This window comes from Myripristis murdjan, chromosome 16 (assembly GCF_902150065.1).
Source record: "Myripristis murdjan chromosome 16, fMyrMur1.1, whole genome shotgun sequence".
In the NCBI taxonomy this organism is placed as follows: Eukaryota; Metazoa; Chordata; class Actinopteri; order Holocentriformes; family Holocentridae; genus Myripristis; species Myripristis murdjan.
The window spans coordinates 28,529,845-28,546,960 of NC_043995.1; the positions used below are offsets into that span (position 1 = coordinate 28,529,845).

Below are 17,116 nucleotides of genomic sequence, written 5' to 3' on the forward strand. Positions count from 1 at the left end.
ACGAAACATCTCCAGGACTTGCGGGGTAAAACCACACTACGCACCGCAGGCCGAGGCTTCAGTCCTTATCGCGCCTCACTGCAGATTCAACGACACACGCTCACCGACGTCCACCATGCCGGATGCAGCGTTCACCTACCTACAGCTCGCCACTGGACGCCGGGCTATCAAAGTGGCATCAAAGACCCCCCCCCCTCCCCTTTCGTCGATCGGGCCAAGTCGGCCGAGTGGAGTCCGGCGGCTGATCGCTGCTCCGCGGGCGTGACGGCTCGTAAAACGCTGGGAGCGCGGCCCCGTCAGTCTTTGCTCTCGCTGCGCGTTCGTCGGATGACTGAGGAGAAGAAGCTGCTGCCTTGCGGCGGTCCCATCAGCATGGGAGCCTGGTTCTTGTGGACAATCTCGATCTGGTGTTGGGAGGAAGGAAGCAAAGAGACAAGATTCACCTCGGTGATGGGTCACGCTTTGTTGCTGTTTTGCTGCAATCATTCAAATGAGACCTTCTGCCAACGTCAATATGACTCGAGCCCACACATGGATATTTTAGGCTACTTTCTGATTTATTATTTAAAATCAATCAGTTTTTGTCCGACCAATCAATGAGAAACTGCATGTTGGCTTGTGATAATAACGCATAATGTAGAATTGAGACAGAAATGCAACAAATATCTGGCATGCAGGTTTGCCATTTTCCTCCCTGAAGAAAACAACTGCTCTTTCTGTCTTTCTTGACAAATTCTACGTTCCATGTCAACCTTTTGCTTTTTTTTTTTTTTTTTTAAGCGGACATAACAGCCACAGGTAGAGCAGCAACTAGCCTGCTGGATTTTCCTACACTTCCTACTTAATTTATCATAATTAATCATCATTAATCATTACTGTATTGAGTTACCATCGTCTTATTTGTCTTATTACACAGTTGATAATAACTGGATGCAAATATTTCAGTTTGAAATTTTTTGATTTAAGGCTATAAAGCCTTTTGTATCATATATGATACACATTTTCAATTCCGTTTTTCGTTTTCAGTTTAATCAATACTTGACCAAAATACTGTTGTATACCTTTGAACACTTCCCCTATTAACCCTGGACCATACCACTGACACTTCAAGTACATATCATATATCATACACCAGAAAGGTCATGTAATAACATTTTATTTTATTGTATTTTATTTATTTATTTTTATATATTTTGTTATAGGACTAAATAAGGGGTTCAATTTCAAAAATTTGGAATTTTCTGCCAGTTCTTTCATAGTTCAGGCTTTATAGGGTTAATAATATTTCTTTCCCTCAGGAACATCTCGGGGGACCGGATGAGACGAACTCGTGGGCCGTTTTTGGACCACGGGCCGACGTTTCTTACACAAGCGCTAATGCAGAACAAAGTGTCGTGGTTTAGGGAGTTAATGGGCCGGGTGGAGGTGACGTGAAGCAGAGTGGTGTTTGTCTTTTACCAACAAATAGAAAGAGTGAATAATTTAGGGAGTGATATCCTCTAAAAGTGAACATTTTCCAAACACCCTGTTTTCATACGGGACAAATATCTGACATGGCCCAGCGTCACGGACGCTCTAAACACAGCAAATATCTTTAATAACAAAAAGGTCAGAGTCTTACTATTTTATTTAATTGACATGTTATTTTACTTTGTGAACGACATAAAGCCCATATGTGGTTGACTGTTGATTATTGTTCCTTTAAATTAAACTGATTTGGAGCCGAAAACATTTTCTGTCGCCAAAATGTGAAGCAAATAAAACCTTAAGAGTCCACAAGTGTAACCTTTTACTTCAATAATTTTTCAAATTAGAGGATAACGGCCCGAGTTCATCAAACGCAGCGATAGCTTCCAATTAGGACATTAAAAAAAATCTAGCCGTATGGGTTCTGGAGACAAAATCTTACAATCCTACAATCAAATGAGGGCTGGTGGTTTCACGTGTGTCTATTTACGTGTCTATAAAATGAGTAGATCTGAGAATCCCTGAGGTACATGACTCTGACCAGCTGCAGTAGAATATTATACATCACGGCATGAGGAGATATGGGCTTATGGGATTTAATATAGGGCAATATCCCTTTCAAAACCATTATGCTGTTTCTGTTTAAGGTTACAATTTAAGATCAATGGAACAGCAAATATCAACCATCAAGGCCGGCCATGACATATACTTAGTTCATTATAGTGTAGCACTGAGAGGCTAAAGGCTGTAATGGGGAAATCCTATCATCTGCATTACAGGGACCCCGTTCACTTCAAAGTGAAGCTGCCATTTATTGTACTTGATCTCCGACTCAGTAGCAATTATCATCTTTTGCAGACTTGATGCGATCATTAAATGTGATTGACCTTAATGTTTCAGGTGCATTTTACAATATGTATGACAACCTCTTCAGACTCAGGGTTGAAAAGACACTGGAACAAAAGGAGGATCTAAAAGAATACCTGAGATGGATTTTGAGCTTTGAGGGCTAAACAAGGCTTGCTTTAACAAAAAAAAAAAAAAAATGCAACGTGGAGCATTTTGATGCACTAATAGCCCCCAATTACAAAGCTTAGACAGAAAAAGGCAAAAAGCAACCGAGTGCAAAGGAATAATATTTCAAATGTGCTCCATTGTGGTTCAAACAATCCCCCAAAATCCTCCAAACCACAGTGTGCTGTCTTAATATGACATATAAAGTCCACAGAGAACATTATGGATTAAATTAAGCATTTTTTTTTATAGTGTCACTACTAGAAATACGGTATATTTCAGCTCATGGTGCCTGTTTCAAACCCAGTTATCAAAGAGACAGTGACACATGTCATAAGTTCCTTCAAAGTGCAAATGGGATTGTTGATGTCAAATATGTTATGCATGCAGAGGAACTGAGATGCATTTGCATAGTTGTTCTTGTTAATAATTAGTTGGATAACATCCCATTTTAACTGTGATGTTTTTATAAGCATTTAACAGGTTGACTGATTCAAATTCAGCACCAACACATGAATAACTCGCCATGGAAATCATTTCAACACAATTATGTATTGTCAGATCCTAACTTTGCGCGGTGGAGTCCTGCCAGCAGATACAAGTGCACTTGCAGACTCCTTGTTTTGTCATGCACTAGATTTTTTTTTTTTGTTTTTTGCATCGCCTGAATGGTCCGTATGTAAATCTCGGCAGCACTTCATCTGCAGCGGCGTCAGAGGGCTGGCATTGTAATTAAAGCCAAACACAACTGCAAGCAGCGCAAACGGGGAGTGGGGGGATTTCGTTTTTTCAGAAATGAGCGAGTGCGAACGAGAGCAAAACTTGTGCACTTGTCGCCGTAGACGCTTTGAGGCGCAGAGGGTGAGCAAATTAGCAGGAGCGAGACTTATTTACGATCACAAGTTACTACACAAACACCGAGGAGGAAGGAAGGAGGAGCTGGGAGAGGATTAGCTGCACTGTATGGAGCCAATCCTTCAGGATCCTATTGGACGGATTGGATTTCTAGAAAACTCTTTACATTATTTACCTGTCATCTCTATTAGCTCTGCATCGTTTAAATCCACACTCAAATCCCATCTTTTCTCCCTTGCTTTTAATTCCACACGCCGCTTGTTTTTTCTGTTCTGTTTATTTTTGTTTTTATCTCTCGTGCTTTTATTATTTATGCTCTGTGCAATTTGTACAGCACTTCAGTTGACAGCTGCCATTTTTAAACGTCCTCTATGAACAACATGGTCTCGACTGTGCTTGGTCTTATTGTACCAGGCAGTCCGGCGTGATTGCTACATTCTTCAAAACTTTCCAATAGAAATCTCGCGGCGCTTTAGTGCCATCAAAGGCCTTGGGGGAATTGAATTCGAGCATTAAGACTCTCTTGTTGGGAGCCGAAGCTTGTGCTGTTGTGCGCGTCTCATTATTTTAACTGCGTGCAACCGTCCTCGGATGGAAGTGTTTGGAAAAAGCTTTTCTGCGCTCTTTTTCATCTGTTGAACATTACAAATTAGGGTTGAACAACAACTCGATTGAGAGGCACGGCGGTAATGTTCAAGACAGAGTTGTCAAAGTCCTACTGCAGATTAGATGCAGAATAAATGAATGAAGGGGATTTCAACGGGGGACCAGGGGGCTGTGCTAATACAAGATAGTTACATGATAAATGCAGAGGGAGAGGGAGTTTGATTGTGGAAATGCCTCTACTGTACAGCAAAGATACAGCAGCAATGCTATTCTATGTATGTACAGAGGGACTTTGCCCATGCATTAGTTAATTTTGAATGTTAACTTTACCTGAACCTTGTGTGTGTGTGTGTGTTGCAGAGTAACTGGACAGGTTGTTCAAACATGCTTCGCTACATTATATATGTATATATAAACTTTATTCCAGACTCAGGTCCATATAAAATACATACGAAAGCACAGACAATACAATAAAAAAAAAAAAAAAAAAAAAAAAAATAGATTTAAAACACATAGAGGCATCTATTCCAGTGCTTCCAAAAGTATGACAGATATTTTGTGTCACTTTCAGGCACCACTAGGGCCATAATGACTCCATTCTTTGACTGGCTAAGTCGACACATAAAACTGTACATAAAATAAGCATGAAAAGTGGTTACATCACTGCTTACAAACATATGGCTTGCACTTGTCCATCTTGGGCGCCTAAGTGAAATCCTAAATGCATCGTTATATGCCACCTGGATTTTTCTCATTTTTGCAGCACTGTACCTGCACCACAGGTGGGCAGTATACAAAGAGGTACAATACGACCTAAACAAAGCTATCTTAACATCATCAGTACACTTATTAAATTTTCGCGCAAGCATGTTGGCTTGTGCATAGAGTTTGCAGCACTGACGCTGGATGCCGTCATCATCACACAAATCATCTCTGATTACGTGGCCAAGATATCTAAATTTGTTCACAACTCCGAGCACTTGATCTGCTAGAACATTGAGACAGCTGACGAAAATCCGTCATTCACGCACTCATCTCTTCCAGACTCGACTATTGTAATGCGCTCTGCTCTGGTATCAGCCAACGTAACATTCACAGACTACAACTGATCCAGAATGCCGCCGCCAGACTCTTAACTCTCACCTCTCTCAAGCTCTTGTTTTTTACGCACTAGTTATATAGATTATATTTTAATTATTTAAACTGCCCCACAATTCCATCTCTGTTGTAATCCGGAAGCCAAGCAATGACATTTCGTTTCACTGCTGTGTTTTTTGTGCAATGACAATAAAGAAAGTCTAAGTCTAAGTCTAACCAGCAGAAGTGACCACATGACACCAGTTCTAGCTGCCCTCCATTGGCTACCTGTGAGTTTTAGAATAGATTTTAAGGTGTTGTTACTTGTTATTAAAGCCTTAAACGGCCTGGCTCCTCCCTGTAACCGAGAAATATGAACCCCCTATGAGCCTGGCTGCAGTCTGAGGTCCTCTGGCCGGGCCCTTCTGGAGGTCCCTAACTCTCGGTTGGTCTCGAAAGGTGACCGTGCCTTTGCTGTTCGGGGCCCCGGACTCTGGAACGCCCTGCCGGAGGGCCTCAGGCAGGCAAACTCTCTTTTGTCATCTTTTAAATCTCTTCTTAAAACTCACTTTTACCGTATGGCCTTTTCTTAGTTGCTGGCTCTGTCTTTTATGGTCTTTTACTGTATTTTATAGGGACTTATTCTGTTTTATTGTAGTAGTAGTAGTAGTAGTTCTTTATTCCGAGTAAGTAAAACAAATAAACAAACAAACAAACAAACAAAAAAAAGAAAAGTAATCACACAGTAATGGACAGACATAAAATAAATAAGCATAAAAATGAAAACAACACATAATGATTTAATTTTACCTATCCGGAAGGGAGTGGGAAGAAGTAAAACTTATCTAGTCCCACCCCTCGTCCATAAGTCAATTACATCTGATTATCATTAGGCTTCCTTTTCCACCTGAAGCATACCTTAATTCATTATTTGGACTAGTTCTGCTATTATATCCTAATTACCAATCATATTTATCTTTATATGCAAATAACTTATTATTGTAATTTTGTTTTTGTTTTATCCACACTTTTCTTTTTATTTAATTATTTTTTTATTGTATTTCATTTTATTATTTTTATTTTATTATTTTATTGTGAAGCACTTTGTAACCGTGTGTTTTGAAAAGTGCTATACAAATAAAGGTATTATTATCTCATGACTTACGGTGCAGGGGGTCTGCATCCACGGCTCGCCATCAATCTGCATCGGAAGGGATTTGGTGGTTCTGCCAAGGACAAACAAGAGAAAGTGTTAAACTGTACAGATGTTCAGTTTGTAAAGTCACTCATCGGTTTATAGTGAAGCTTCTGCTGCTGCAAGGAGGAGATGGAGGGATCGATGTAACGTCATGTGGGGCGGCTCAATAACTGCAAAATTCATACTCACAATTATGTGGGGCAATGTGGAGTTCATGATCATTTAACATAATTACCCACTGACTGGGAATATCAAGCAATTACTGAAATTTTTTAAAAATGTCTTTTTAACAGTGGATTTCCCTGAACTTTAAATATACACAGGCCACAGCCGGGCTGACAGTGAGTGAGGGGAGAGGGGGGTGAAAGCACACCACTGCAAAGGAGAGGGGCGCGCTGGATTTATAGCACAAGAGAAAACGTGCCAAACATTTTCCTGTTCTAAAAATTGTCGGAAGCCTAAATCAGAATTGAGAATAAAATCGGATTAATCGCCCTAACTTCATGTTGAGAGGTAACTCTTTGAAAAAAATGACACTGACACCCTGAAACCTGCATGTTGAAGAAAGCAAGGCGAATCTAAGGGATTGCAAATACAGGATGGGGTAATTGTCTCTGCATACAGCTAAACTTTATGATTGAAGCTGAGGAGATAAATGTATTTTTACAAAAAAAAAAACAGTCAGTGTGGCTGTAAGTTTTCACTGGCATTTCCAGATGACTTACATGTTTGAAAACGGTCTGATTTGTTGACTTGTGAATCAAATGCTGGTGAAAAAGCAGACTAATTAAATCAGCTACAGCTGAGGCATTTTCCTGCGCAGAGCAGAGCTGTGTTCAGTGCTCACCTGATGGTTACAGAGGAGCACTGCGCCAGGCGTCTCCCCGCGCTCTTCAGGCCCGTGTAGATCTGACCCATCTCCATGGCTCCCTCCAGACCCACCACCTCCAGCAGCTGGTCCGACAGGTCTGGAAAAAAAAAACAAAAAAAACAAAAGCCTCAATTCATCACTCTCATTGAGAAAAGGTTATTTCATACAACAGCAGGATCATTTTGAGTGCTATGGCAACGTCACAAAAGTTTCTGGCATCCATTTATGAACATCACCTCCAGCTAAATTTAGCTGATATTTGTTATAAGGGAAGTAACAATGCTTGGAAAAAAAAAAAAAAAAAACTTCAAATCTCAATTAAAGTTTAAAGTTATTTGGCAAATCGTGATTCTTCCAGATGCACGAAGGTCCAGCAACAGGGCACAAGCAAGGAATTTAGTAAAGAGGGAAGAAAGAAAGCAAGCAAAGGAGGAAGTGCGAAGGGGAAGGAAAAGTAAGGAGGAAGAAGAAGTAAAGGAGGAAAAGAAGATGAGACATGGCGTGCGTCGGTTCACAGTGTGCCTTCCGCTCTTGAAAGCCTGAACGTTCGCCGCTGAAAGGAGAAAAAAGGCAACAAGGACAACAAGCTACAAACAAAACACCTATTAATTAGATTGCACCGGCAAAGCAAAGCAATCTTGTGTTACTATAATTATTAATTTCTCTTCTGTTTTGCAGTTATGAACATTGATTTTGCCCCTGCTGGAAGCCCAGTGTCACGCAGGGCCCATCTGTTTCAGCGGGCCCGCGATGCCTCCTACTCTCCATCAACTCGTCCCTCCACAAATTAAGAAGCTGCTGCCTCACTGCTGGGAGTATACAGACACTAATTGAAACGAGGACCCATTTTTAGGCGCGTGGTAAGTGTGGCCGAGTTCACTTGCTGTCCCTGACGGCGCCGCGCCTCCTCTGCTGTCACGTCTGAGCCGGGCTGGTTGGACTTGCGGTTTCCTGAAGGAGCTACGTAGGCAGTGCTGCCGCTGTCGCCGTCGAGCCGCGGTGTCCAGCTGTCACCATGGTGATGGACACGCGTCTCTTCCTATCTCTGGGCCGGACTGTGAACGCGCTGCTTTCCAGGGCGTGTGTGTGTGTGTGTGTGTGCGTGCAAATGTGTGTGTATACATGTGGGCTAGCGCGTCGACCCCCTGACACTTGGCTTTAAAGCTGCTCTCCCACCGTGCCTTCTCACGTTAATGTAAACGGCTCACACAGGCCCACGCTGACACGCATGATGGACAGCGTCACCACGGCGACAGGTAAACGGGTGGGGATTCCTCGTTGCCCGGGGCGACAAGCTTCCTGTAAACCCAAGAGAGCTTACTGTGGGAAAGGTGAGGGAGATACTCTCGAATGGCTAAAACACAGCAGCAGGTAAATATATGTACTGGAGGGTTTTAACTGGAAGTAGTGGAGAGTATGTTATTATATATCTATATATCTACATATCTATATCTATATATCTATCTATCTGTATCTATATCTATCTATCTATATCTATATCTGTCTATCTATCTATATATATGTATGTATATCTATATCTATCTATCTATCTATCCATATATATATAGATAGATAGATAGATAGATATAGATGATAGAGATAGATATAGATATAGATATATATAGATTGATCTATCTATCTATCTATCTATCTATCTATATATATGTATATCTATCTATCTATCTATCTATCTATCTATCTATCTATCTATATATATATATATATATATATATATATATACATATATATATATATATATATGTATAGATAGATAGATAGATAGATAGATAGATACATATATAGATATATATTTTACAGGTCATTCATTTCAATTTACTTTTTTTGCACAGTGTTTGAAGTGTTATGAATCTTTTAGTTGCAAAAAAAAAATAAATTAAAACTCACCCTAAGTAGTGTCGCTTCAGTTGTGATAAAATTATAGACAGTAATAGACAGTCAATAGAAAAACATAAATCAGACCTTTCAAATGGTATTAAATTTAATTGTAATTACATTTCAGTAATTCTATTGATTACTGTGGCTATCTTGCAAAGTTAGTTTGATTTCCTTTTTTTTTTTCTTTTAGATCTACATATAGGGAAGGTCTTAATTACCGCCAGTTCAGCTTTCATATAGGATGATGTGCAGTATATCTGTGCAGTGTCTGCTTGCATTTTGATCCGGCATTGATGCGCCTGTACCTGAGAGAGCTGTCAAACAGATTATGTACTATTATCGTTATTATTAGGGGTGCAAATGGCATGCATGGGGCAATATTCAAAAGTGGATTCTGCTTAAAATAGCCGAGTCTAGAAACAGCCATCCTGTTTACTTCCCACAGATAAATTGGGAGAAAACTGGAGTCGCCTAAATAATAACAACTGTTTACGCAAGAAGGGATGAATTATTAACACGAAAGATAAGCACACAACGGCCAAAAATAAGCCGAAACGCCCCTCGCCTAACCCTACAATCAACATTATTTGCCTCGACCACACAACACACACAAACACACACAGACATTAAAGGCGACAACACGGTTATTGTGAATGGCCGTCCTCATAATAAGGTTCTCCTGTCACCGCGCAGGATTAGCCCGACGTCCTTGTCACTGTCAAACAATCCGTCCGGGCCAGTCACCGCACTGACACATGTGGAGTGACAGGGTGAGAGCGGGAGAACGGCCCAGGAATAAAAAAGAGAGAGAGAGAGAGAGAGAGAGAGAGAGGATAGACAGAGAGAGGCAGCAGAGAAAGAAAGCAGGAACAACAAGAGGGGAAGGAAGGCGCGAGTAAAACTAAAGAGAAATGGCGGGATGAGGGTGGGTGGGGTGATCCTCCAGTGAAAGCTTCATGGGGCATGTCATGGGGCATCAGTCCCGAGAAATCTACCCCCACCCCGCGGGCCCCTCCCCCGCCCCCCCCCACTCTCCACCACAGCCCCCGCAAACCTTAGTCCCGTTCTAAATAATTCACCCCGCAGCCATTCCCTTCCACCTGAGGGGCTTGTCTCCTGGCGTCACCAGCGGGACGATTTAACAGCTCCCGAAAGGTCAGGGTTTTTATCCCCCCACCACACCGCACCACCCCGCCCCGCCCCTCCCACACCCCCGTCCCTCTGCCACCACCCTCTCCCATCCACCATCCACCATCCACACACACACACACACACACACACACGACAGTTTGAGCCCTGCATCGTACTCTGCGCTGCCCCCTCTGGGCTAATGCACTCCTGTGTGAGAGTGTGTGTGTGTGTGTGTGTGTGTGTGTGTGCTGGGACCTCGAAACACACCGTTCCCTGATCTGACAAGTTAGGCCTCTCACCTTGAACGCACCTTCGGCAAGGGCACAGAGCACTCACACACTCATGCACCCAAACACACACGGCTGCTTGCACATGGGTGCGCACGCATTCACCTGCACGCTCTCATGGACACCAACATACAGATGCACACACACACACACACACACACACACACACACACACATACAGTTGCAAACACACTCCCCACTTATAGTAAGTGCCTTCCCAGGTTGGTTGTGGATTTTTTTTGGCGCTAACACCAAACGGATTGATTTTTCTAAAAGAATTAATGGAGTGTTCACCGTCGCGAGGCTGTGCTTTGAATTGATCAACTATCTCCCTCGCAGTTTGCCCTCCTTTGTGCGATACTGTACTTTTTCCTGTGACGGTCACATCATCATGAGCATGCTGCACCGGTGGTGGATGTAGTAGTGGGGGAGTTGGCGGCTGCCAGCCATTAAAAAAAAGGCCATGACACCCCGGTTTTAGGCAATCTAATTTAAAAAAAAAAAAATGAAACGCTTTTGCAAGATTGAAACCAAATACGAGGTGAAGAGAACGCAACTGCAATGTCCGAGTTCATGTGAACGCAGCTGTGGAGGGTTTCAGGAGTGATGCTAAACCTGTGTGGTGAATTTCCCGCTTTCAAAAAGGAGATTTGTAAAGATTTTTGAGGCTGAGACAAGGGCCTGTTTGACCGATGAAAGGAAACAGTGAGCTACAACCAGAACATTAATAATTCGCCAAATACACATTCCTTAATTCGCTGAAAAAAAAAAAAAAAAACATAAAAGGTGTGTTTGAATGACTTAAAAATCCTTTCACAATCATATTGTTAATCAAAGAGAATACCGTGCAGCCTGAGCTGTGCAGACACTCATTCCTGCTCTAGAAAAACACCGCTGTGAACAAGACATTTACAACCTTCGATATTCCCATCCCGGGCTGTTGGCTCTGCCTCCTGAGGAAGCTTCATAGAGAATGTTTTACACCAGTCACTCTCCAACCAGTGAAGTCTCATAAGGGATCGCTGCTGACTCGTCATGTTTCAAGCTTGACACTGATCGTAACGCCCACTTGATCCCCCAGGTACACACCCACCGCCGCACAAGGAAACCAAAACAAAAAAAAACAAAAAAAAAACAAAAAAAAAAACATACATGGCCTGACCCAGCGAAAACAAAACATCACTGAAAATAAAAGATTGATTTGTGAAGAGAAAAATGGGCTTTGATCATTTTCATTTACAAGCTTGGAAAACGTTGGATTACATGTTGCAGGAATTTGCTGGGTCCTCTGGATTTAGAGGTCGTTTTGCTTACCTCAGTGGGTCAGGTAAGGCAGTAACACTCCCAAACACGGGTGTAATAATCCACCATCATCACGGTTCATGCTGTATCGCTGTTTTGCTTAAAAATGTTCACCAACCCACCATTGAGGGTCCTTCTTTTTAATTTAAACATTAAGTAACAATGCGACAAAAAATGTTTAAGGGAGCTTTAGGCAATGTTGTGCAATGCAGCAGCAGAATGCCACTCTGTGCAGCTCATGGTAAAGATATTATGTTATTATTGATCAAAGTTTGTGTTTGCTGTAATTCTGCATCATGCAAAAAAATGCATTTGCATGCTGTAGTAAAAAAAAAAGAAAAGAAAAGAAAAGAAAGGAGAAAGAAGAAAGAAAAATCAAAGCATTGAACTGAGAACTCCAGAAGAATGGTTTTGTTTCGGTACAAATTCATTGTACGCCTCCTCCAAAAGGTTAGGGGTTCAATTCCCTGTGTTTAAGCAAAGCCAGGGGTTTAGATATCGGATTCAAAGCGGGACAACGTGCACTAAAAATATCTAAACTTTTCAGAACTTTTCATCCATCCAGTGGTCAAACTGTGCGCACATCGCACCGCAGAACAGCTGATTCATTCTGGCTCGCTCATTCACCTATTCCCATTGACGGGCTTCCTTTTGACGTAAATGGGCTCTGGGGTTTGCCCCGTGGCCTGGCGAGGTGGCGGCAGAGTCCCCCCCACCACCACCTCAGTCCGCTCCTATTAACTAAACCTGCCCGCCGGCACCTACACAAACCATTAGCCCACGGGTGACAGTTCCAAACAGTGACATGATTGTACCCCTTCTTCACAAAACGGAGTCCGCTGGCCGTGATTCGCCTTGTCATTGGTGAAATATTCATGCGCCAGGGAAAAGTTTGGCCAAAAGTTTATCTTTGATCTGCCTGATACGAGCAAGGACACGGGCCTGTCTGCGAGCCTCTTACACTGTCAAACGTGTTTAACTTTAAAGGGCCCGTACGTGGGATTTTGGAGGTTGGGGCTGCATCGTGTTCCAAATGACAAAGCAGTGTTATTATTGCAGTATTTTGCTCGGTGATATATCGCTTTTTCCACCCGACGTCTTCATTCTGTATCGCTGCGAATCTCAATCAAACATCTAAAAATGTGTCGTCGTACCTTGAACGGCGAACATGAGCTCTTTGGGGTCCACCACCGTCGTCCTCTTGTCCTGGGCCTTTTTCCCCGCCTTCCGATTCCCCCTCCTCTTCTTGCTCTCCCCCCACAGGTTGGAGCCGCCGTGCATGCTGGGAATGTTGAGGATGGCGATGCCTTCCAAGGAGATGCTGCTGAGGTCCAGAGTGATGCCGTCGCACTTTAGGGAAGGACAGTGTGGAGGGAGATAAAGAGAGAGAGGACAAAAAAAAAAGAAAAAGAAAAAGAAAAAAGTTGGATGATGACTTTTCCCACTCAGTTACAGTTGCATTTCGTGCAGGCTGAACAATGACAGGCAACACTTTTACAAAAGGCTTTACAGGTGTTATCCAGTGAGAACAATGTTTTCCTGAGTAATGAATCAAATGGTATAAATGCAAGTTGGAAGATTTATAGCGGGGTGAAAACGTTTCCACATCTCAGCAGCCTCGTGCATTAATTTATTTTCCTGCTCCCTCCGTTATATGCCATGTTGTGGAATCCAGACATTTTGTTCAATGCGCGGAAGCCAAAGGGACAAAATTTGCAATAGGATGTGAGCTGTAGACCAGAAATAATCCCATTGGACAAAGATAAATTTAAGTCTACATTTATCGAGCTGTAGCTTCTTTTTATATACTCAAACTTAAATTCAGACTACAGAAAAAAATAATAAAAAATTAAATACAGACTATGAAGGCAGATGGAGGTTTTACTGGAGGGCCTCTGAGTGAACTGAACAATGGGCTCCACTCAGACAGTGTCAACAGAGGTAAATCTTAAAACATTACATTTTCATAACAATTGAAACATTATATGAATCTGTAAGGCGGAGTCCTGCTTGTTGTCTTGTTCGCAGGTAAGATGTTTACTCACATGTCAACACCCCCAGAGGACGGAGGGATTCTTTAGGACGAGAGTCACCGACTGATTGCACAGTTCAGAAAGAAAATGCTCAAATCTCCTCCTCATTAGCACGGCTATCACTGACCGTGATGCTGACAGAAAGTCTCCAGGCTCTTTGGTCCAAAGATTCAGGTTAACAGAGCGGGAAACGCCCTTCTAAACTCTCTCCAGAGTTTTGCACTTTGCCATCGACTCCTGGATTATATATGGTAAATCTTACACCTTAAAAAAAAACTGTCTACTAGGATCATTTTTCAATCCCAAGCCTAAAAACACATCAAATAAACCCTCAGCGTTGCAAACTCCTGCTCTCCAGAACCCACTAACATAACAAGACCTAAATGTATATATATATATATTTTGCGAAAATGCACTACAGACAGGACTGTAAATTTTAAGACATTACTGATACAGGCTAATCCAGGAAACACATCCATGGCAGAGTTCAAACTCTACATGCTCTCTGTGAACTTCAGACACCAGACCTTCATACACTGACAGACTGTGGGGCCTTTCACAGTAAAAGGTCAGTTAGATTTGAAAAGTAATAGCTCTTTTTGTTTTTGTTGCACTTTTTTGAAATGTCCAAATTTCCAGTTAAAAGAACCCAGTTTGAACTTTGAGCTCTCGTCTTTGGAATTTCGTTGGTAAAGACGGCACCTGACAAAAGTTACTTTTTACTTTTACTTAAGTAGATTTTTACAGTTGTGCTTTTACTTCTACTTAAGTAAAATATCTTTATCATGGCAATGCAATAATGGAAATTACTAGCATTCTTTGCACCGCTGCAATGTGGACTTTACCTTTGAAACTACTAACCAGCGATGACTTCTCTCCTCCACCCACTGAGATTTAGCTGAAATGATTATTTCAGAGTGAATGTTCCTGTATGGATGTGATAGAGGACTCAATGATACAAAGCCAGTGAGATGTGGCAATTTGAAATTTATGGATTAGGCCGCATTGGTCATGTGGCTTCAGTTTGACCAGCCGTCGGGCTCTGAAGTCGTCGCTCTGAAAAGTTCCCCTCCACGCCGGTTCAGATCTGTATTCATCACAATACCTGCGCTCCTCCAGTCGCTACCCATCCAACACTAATTAATAAAGACCTCTGCACTGTGTGGATAGCTCTGAGGAGGGGGAAGATGAATCGGAGAGACGGCATCTTCATTATCACTCAATATCACACGCAGCGGGGTCGTGTAGGGCTAATTACCTGTGTGTTGAACCGAGGTTCAGCGCGAGGGAGGTGAGGTGGGGGAGCAGAGATAGCCGTCGCTTTACACATCAACACTTCAACTGGGCGAATCTGAATCTAGAACAAATTGGGGCTATTTATGGACCGGGGGGGTGACCAGAACAGTACAAACGGGATTTTCCACCTGAGTATCAGTCATTTATTCTGTGGAAATTTGGTGTGATCAAACTCAGAAAGAGTACATTATGTTAGAGGTACACATGAAAGTTTTGAAAGAGGATTTATTCCGAGAAAACAAGCAAAAAAAAATCTTTTCTTTGTCTTGTTTTCCGAGTGCTTGTGCAGGTCTGACTCTCAAAACAAAACTAAAACAAAACAAAACAAAACAAAACAAAAAAAAGTATTTGGTTTGATTTACCTCAACCTCCAGAAAGTCGTGGAGCTTCTTACATGTGGCCGAGAAGGTCTCCGAAGTGCCAAACTCAAAGTACCACAGTTTATTCTTTGTTCTGAAAAACAAGACAACAGGAACTGCAAAGGGACCAAGAGGAAACATAGAACTGTTTTTCCCCCACATCAAAATCCGAAGCTTGTACAGTTATAGCATTTCTCTCTCTCTCTCTCTCTCTCACTCTCTCTCTCCTTCTGTCTGTCTCCAGTACCCTATAAAGGTATGGCAAGCTTACCGAAAAAAAAAAAAAAAAAAAAAAAAAAAAAAAGAAAAGCAAACATTCAGTAAAGGTGAACTTTGATTCATGCTTGATTGTCTAGAAAGAAAAGATCTTTTGATGTGCACAGGAAATATCCAGCTCTAATGTTTACCGCTGACCAGAATCACACTACCCCACGGTCATTAATCTCTAAAGAATGTATAATGTGGTTCATTAATCACATATTGAAGCATAATGACAAAGCCCAAGCTAGTTCGGCAAGCACCTGAGTGCACGGGGTGGCCAGTGGGTACCCGTGCCCGACATTAAGGCCCAGTGAGGGGCTGAAGAGGGTAATCTACCTGCCCCTTCAATTAACTGAGGACTGGGGTGCTGCTCCCCTGGCTTCCTAGAGCACGCACTCCTATTGCTAAGGCTGATGATCAATGACCTGACTGGGGTGAGTCACCATCTGTCCCTATATTGCTATTGTACATTGTATCTCTCATTACTCCTGCAATATAAAGCCATTGTATTTATGCTAATGGTGGGCACAGCTGGCCCACGGGGCAAGCCAAACCCTCAAAATGTAATGAGCTCATGTGGAATGTAAGGGAGAGATGCCGTCTGACACCTGGATTAAAAGAAAAGCGACCGTGTAGATCTCTGGGCGGCTGAAACGACACTGCAAAAAAAAAAAAAAAAAAAAAAAAAAAAAAAAGTTCAGTTCAACTTAAAAACTTCAGCTTCCCTGCTGCGTTAAGATCATGAGTAAAGTCCACTTAAGAGAACAATTTGCTTCAACTTACAAATTCAAGCTGAAAATGTTGATGCAGCTGCTTGGATTCAATTCTTTCAATGTCATATTTCAAGTTGTAAAAGTGAAGTAACTAATGATTATTTGTTCACTCGACTCGACTTTCTGATTTTTTTTGGTTTTAACAGCAATAAACTTGGAGATATTACTTTTTATTAGTATTGCAAATGTCTATCAGCTTAAAACATTACCAATATCTAAATTTCCTTGCTGCCTGCCTGCGATATCTTTAAGTGAAAGTATTAGTGTTTTTTCTAATGGGAAACTTTATTTATTCATTTGATTTTTTATGTTTTATTTTGCCTTCTTTGTCTGTTTTTGCAGTTTTCTTGTATATTCCCTTGTTCCCCTTGCGTTTTATTTAATGTCTTACATAAAGCACATCAAACTGCCATCAGTTATATGAAATGTCACATATAAATAAATTGCATATAAATAAATTGCTTACTGTTCATTAAGCCCTGAACATCAGATTAAACATCTCCTCCAGCATGGGGTTATCACGTTTTAATGCTTTTAATTAATTCTTTGACAGTGAGGATGGAGGCACTATGCATCCACCTGGCTTCTCCATCAAGGGGACCAAGTCAGGAGAGATTTATTATGGACTACAGGAACCAGGTAGGGGAAGGTTGGTACTGGTAAATGCAAGAAGACATACAACAGCTACTT

The 17,116-nt window shown here is 41.8% G+C and overlaps 1 protein-coding gene across 1 annotated transcript in view; it reads right to left on the minus strand.

The window, feature by feature from the left end:
* Positions 1-296: 296 nt before the first annotated feature.
* Positions 297-17,116, minus strand: part of dgkb (diacylglycerol kinase, beta) — a 72,938-nt gene continuing 56,118 nt past the window's right edge. The window contains exons 21-25 of the mRNA XM_030072298.1: positions 15,396-15,486; positions 12,859-13,054; positions 7,065-7,185; positions 6,185-6,245; positions 297-404 (exon numbers count right to left, since the gene is read on the minus strand). Of these exons, the coding sequence (XP_029928158.1) occupies positions 297-404; positions 6,185-6,245; positions 7,065-7,185; positions 12,859-13,054; positions 15,396-15,486 (577 nt within the window). The remainder of the gene's footprint in view (positions 405-6,184; positions 6,246-7,064; positions 7,186-12,858; positions 13,055-15,395; positions 15,487-17,116) is intronic.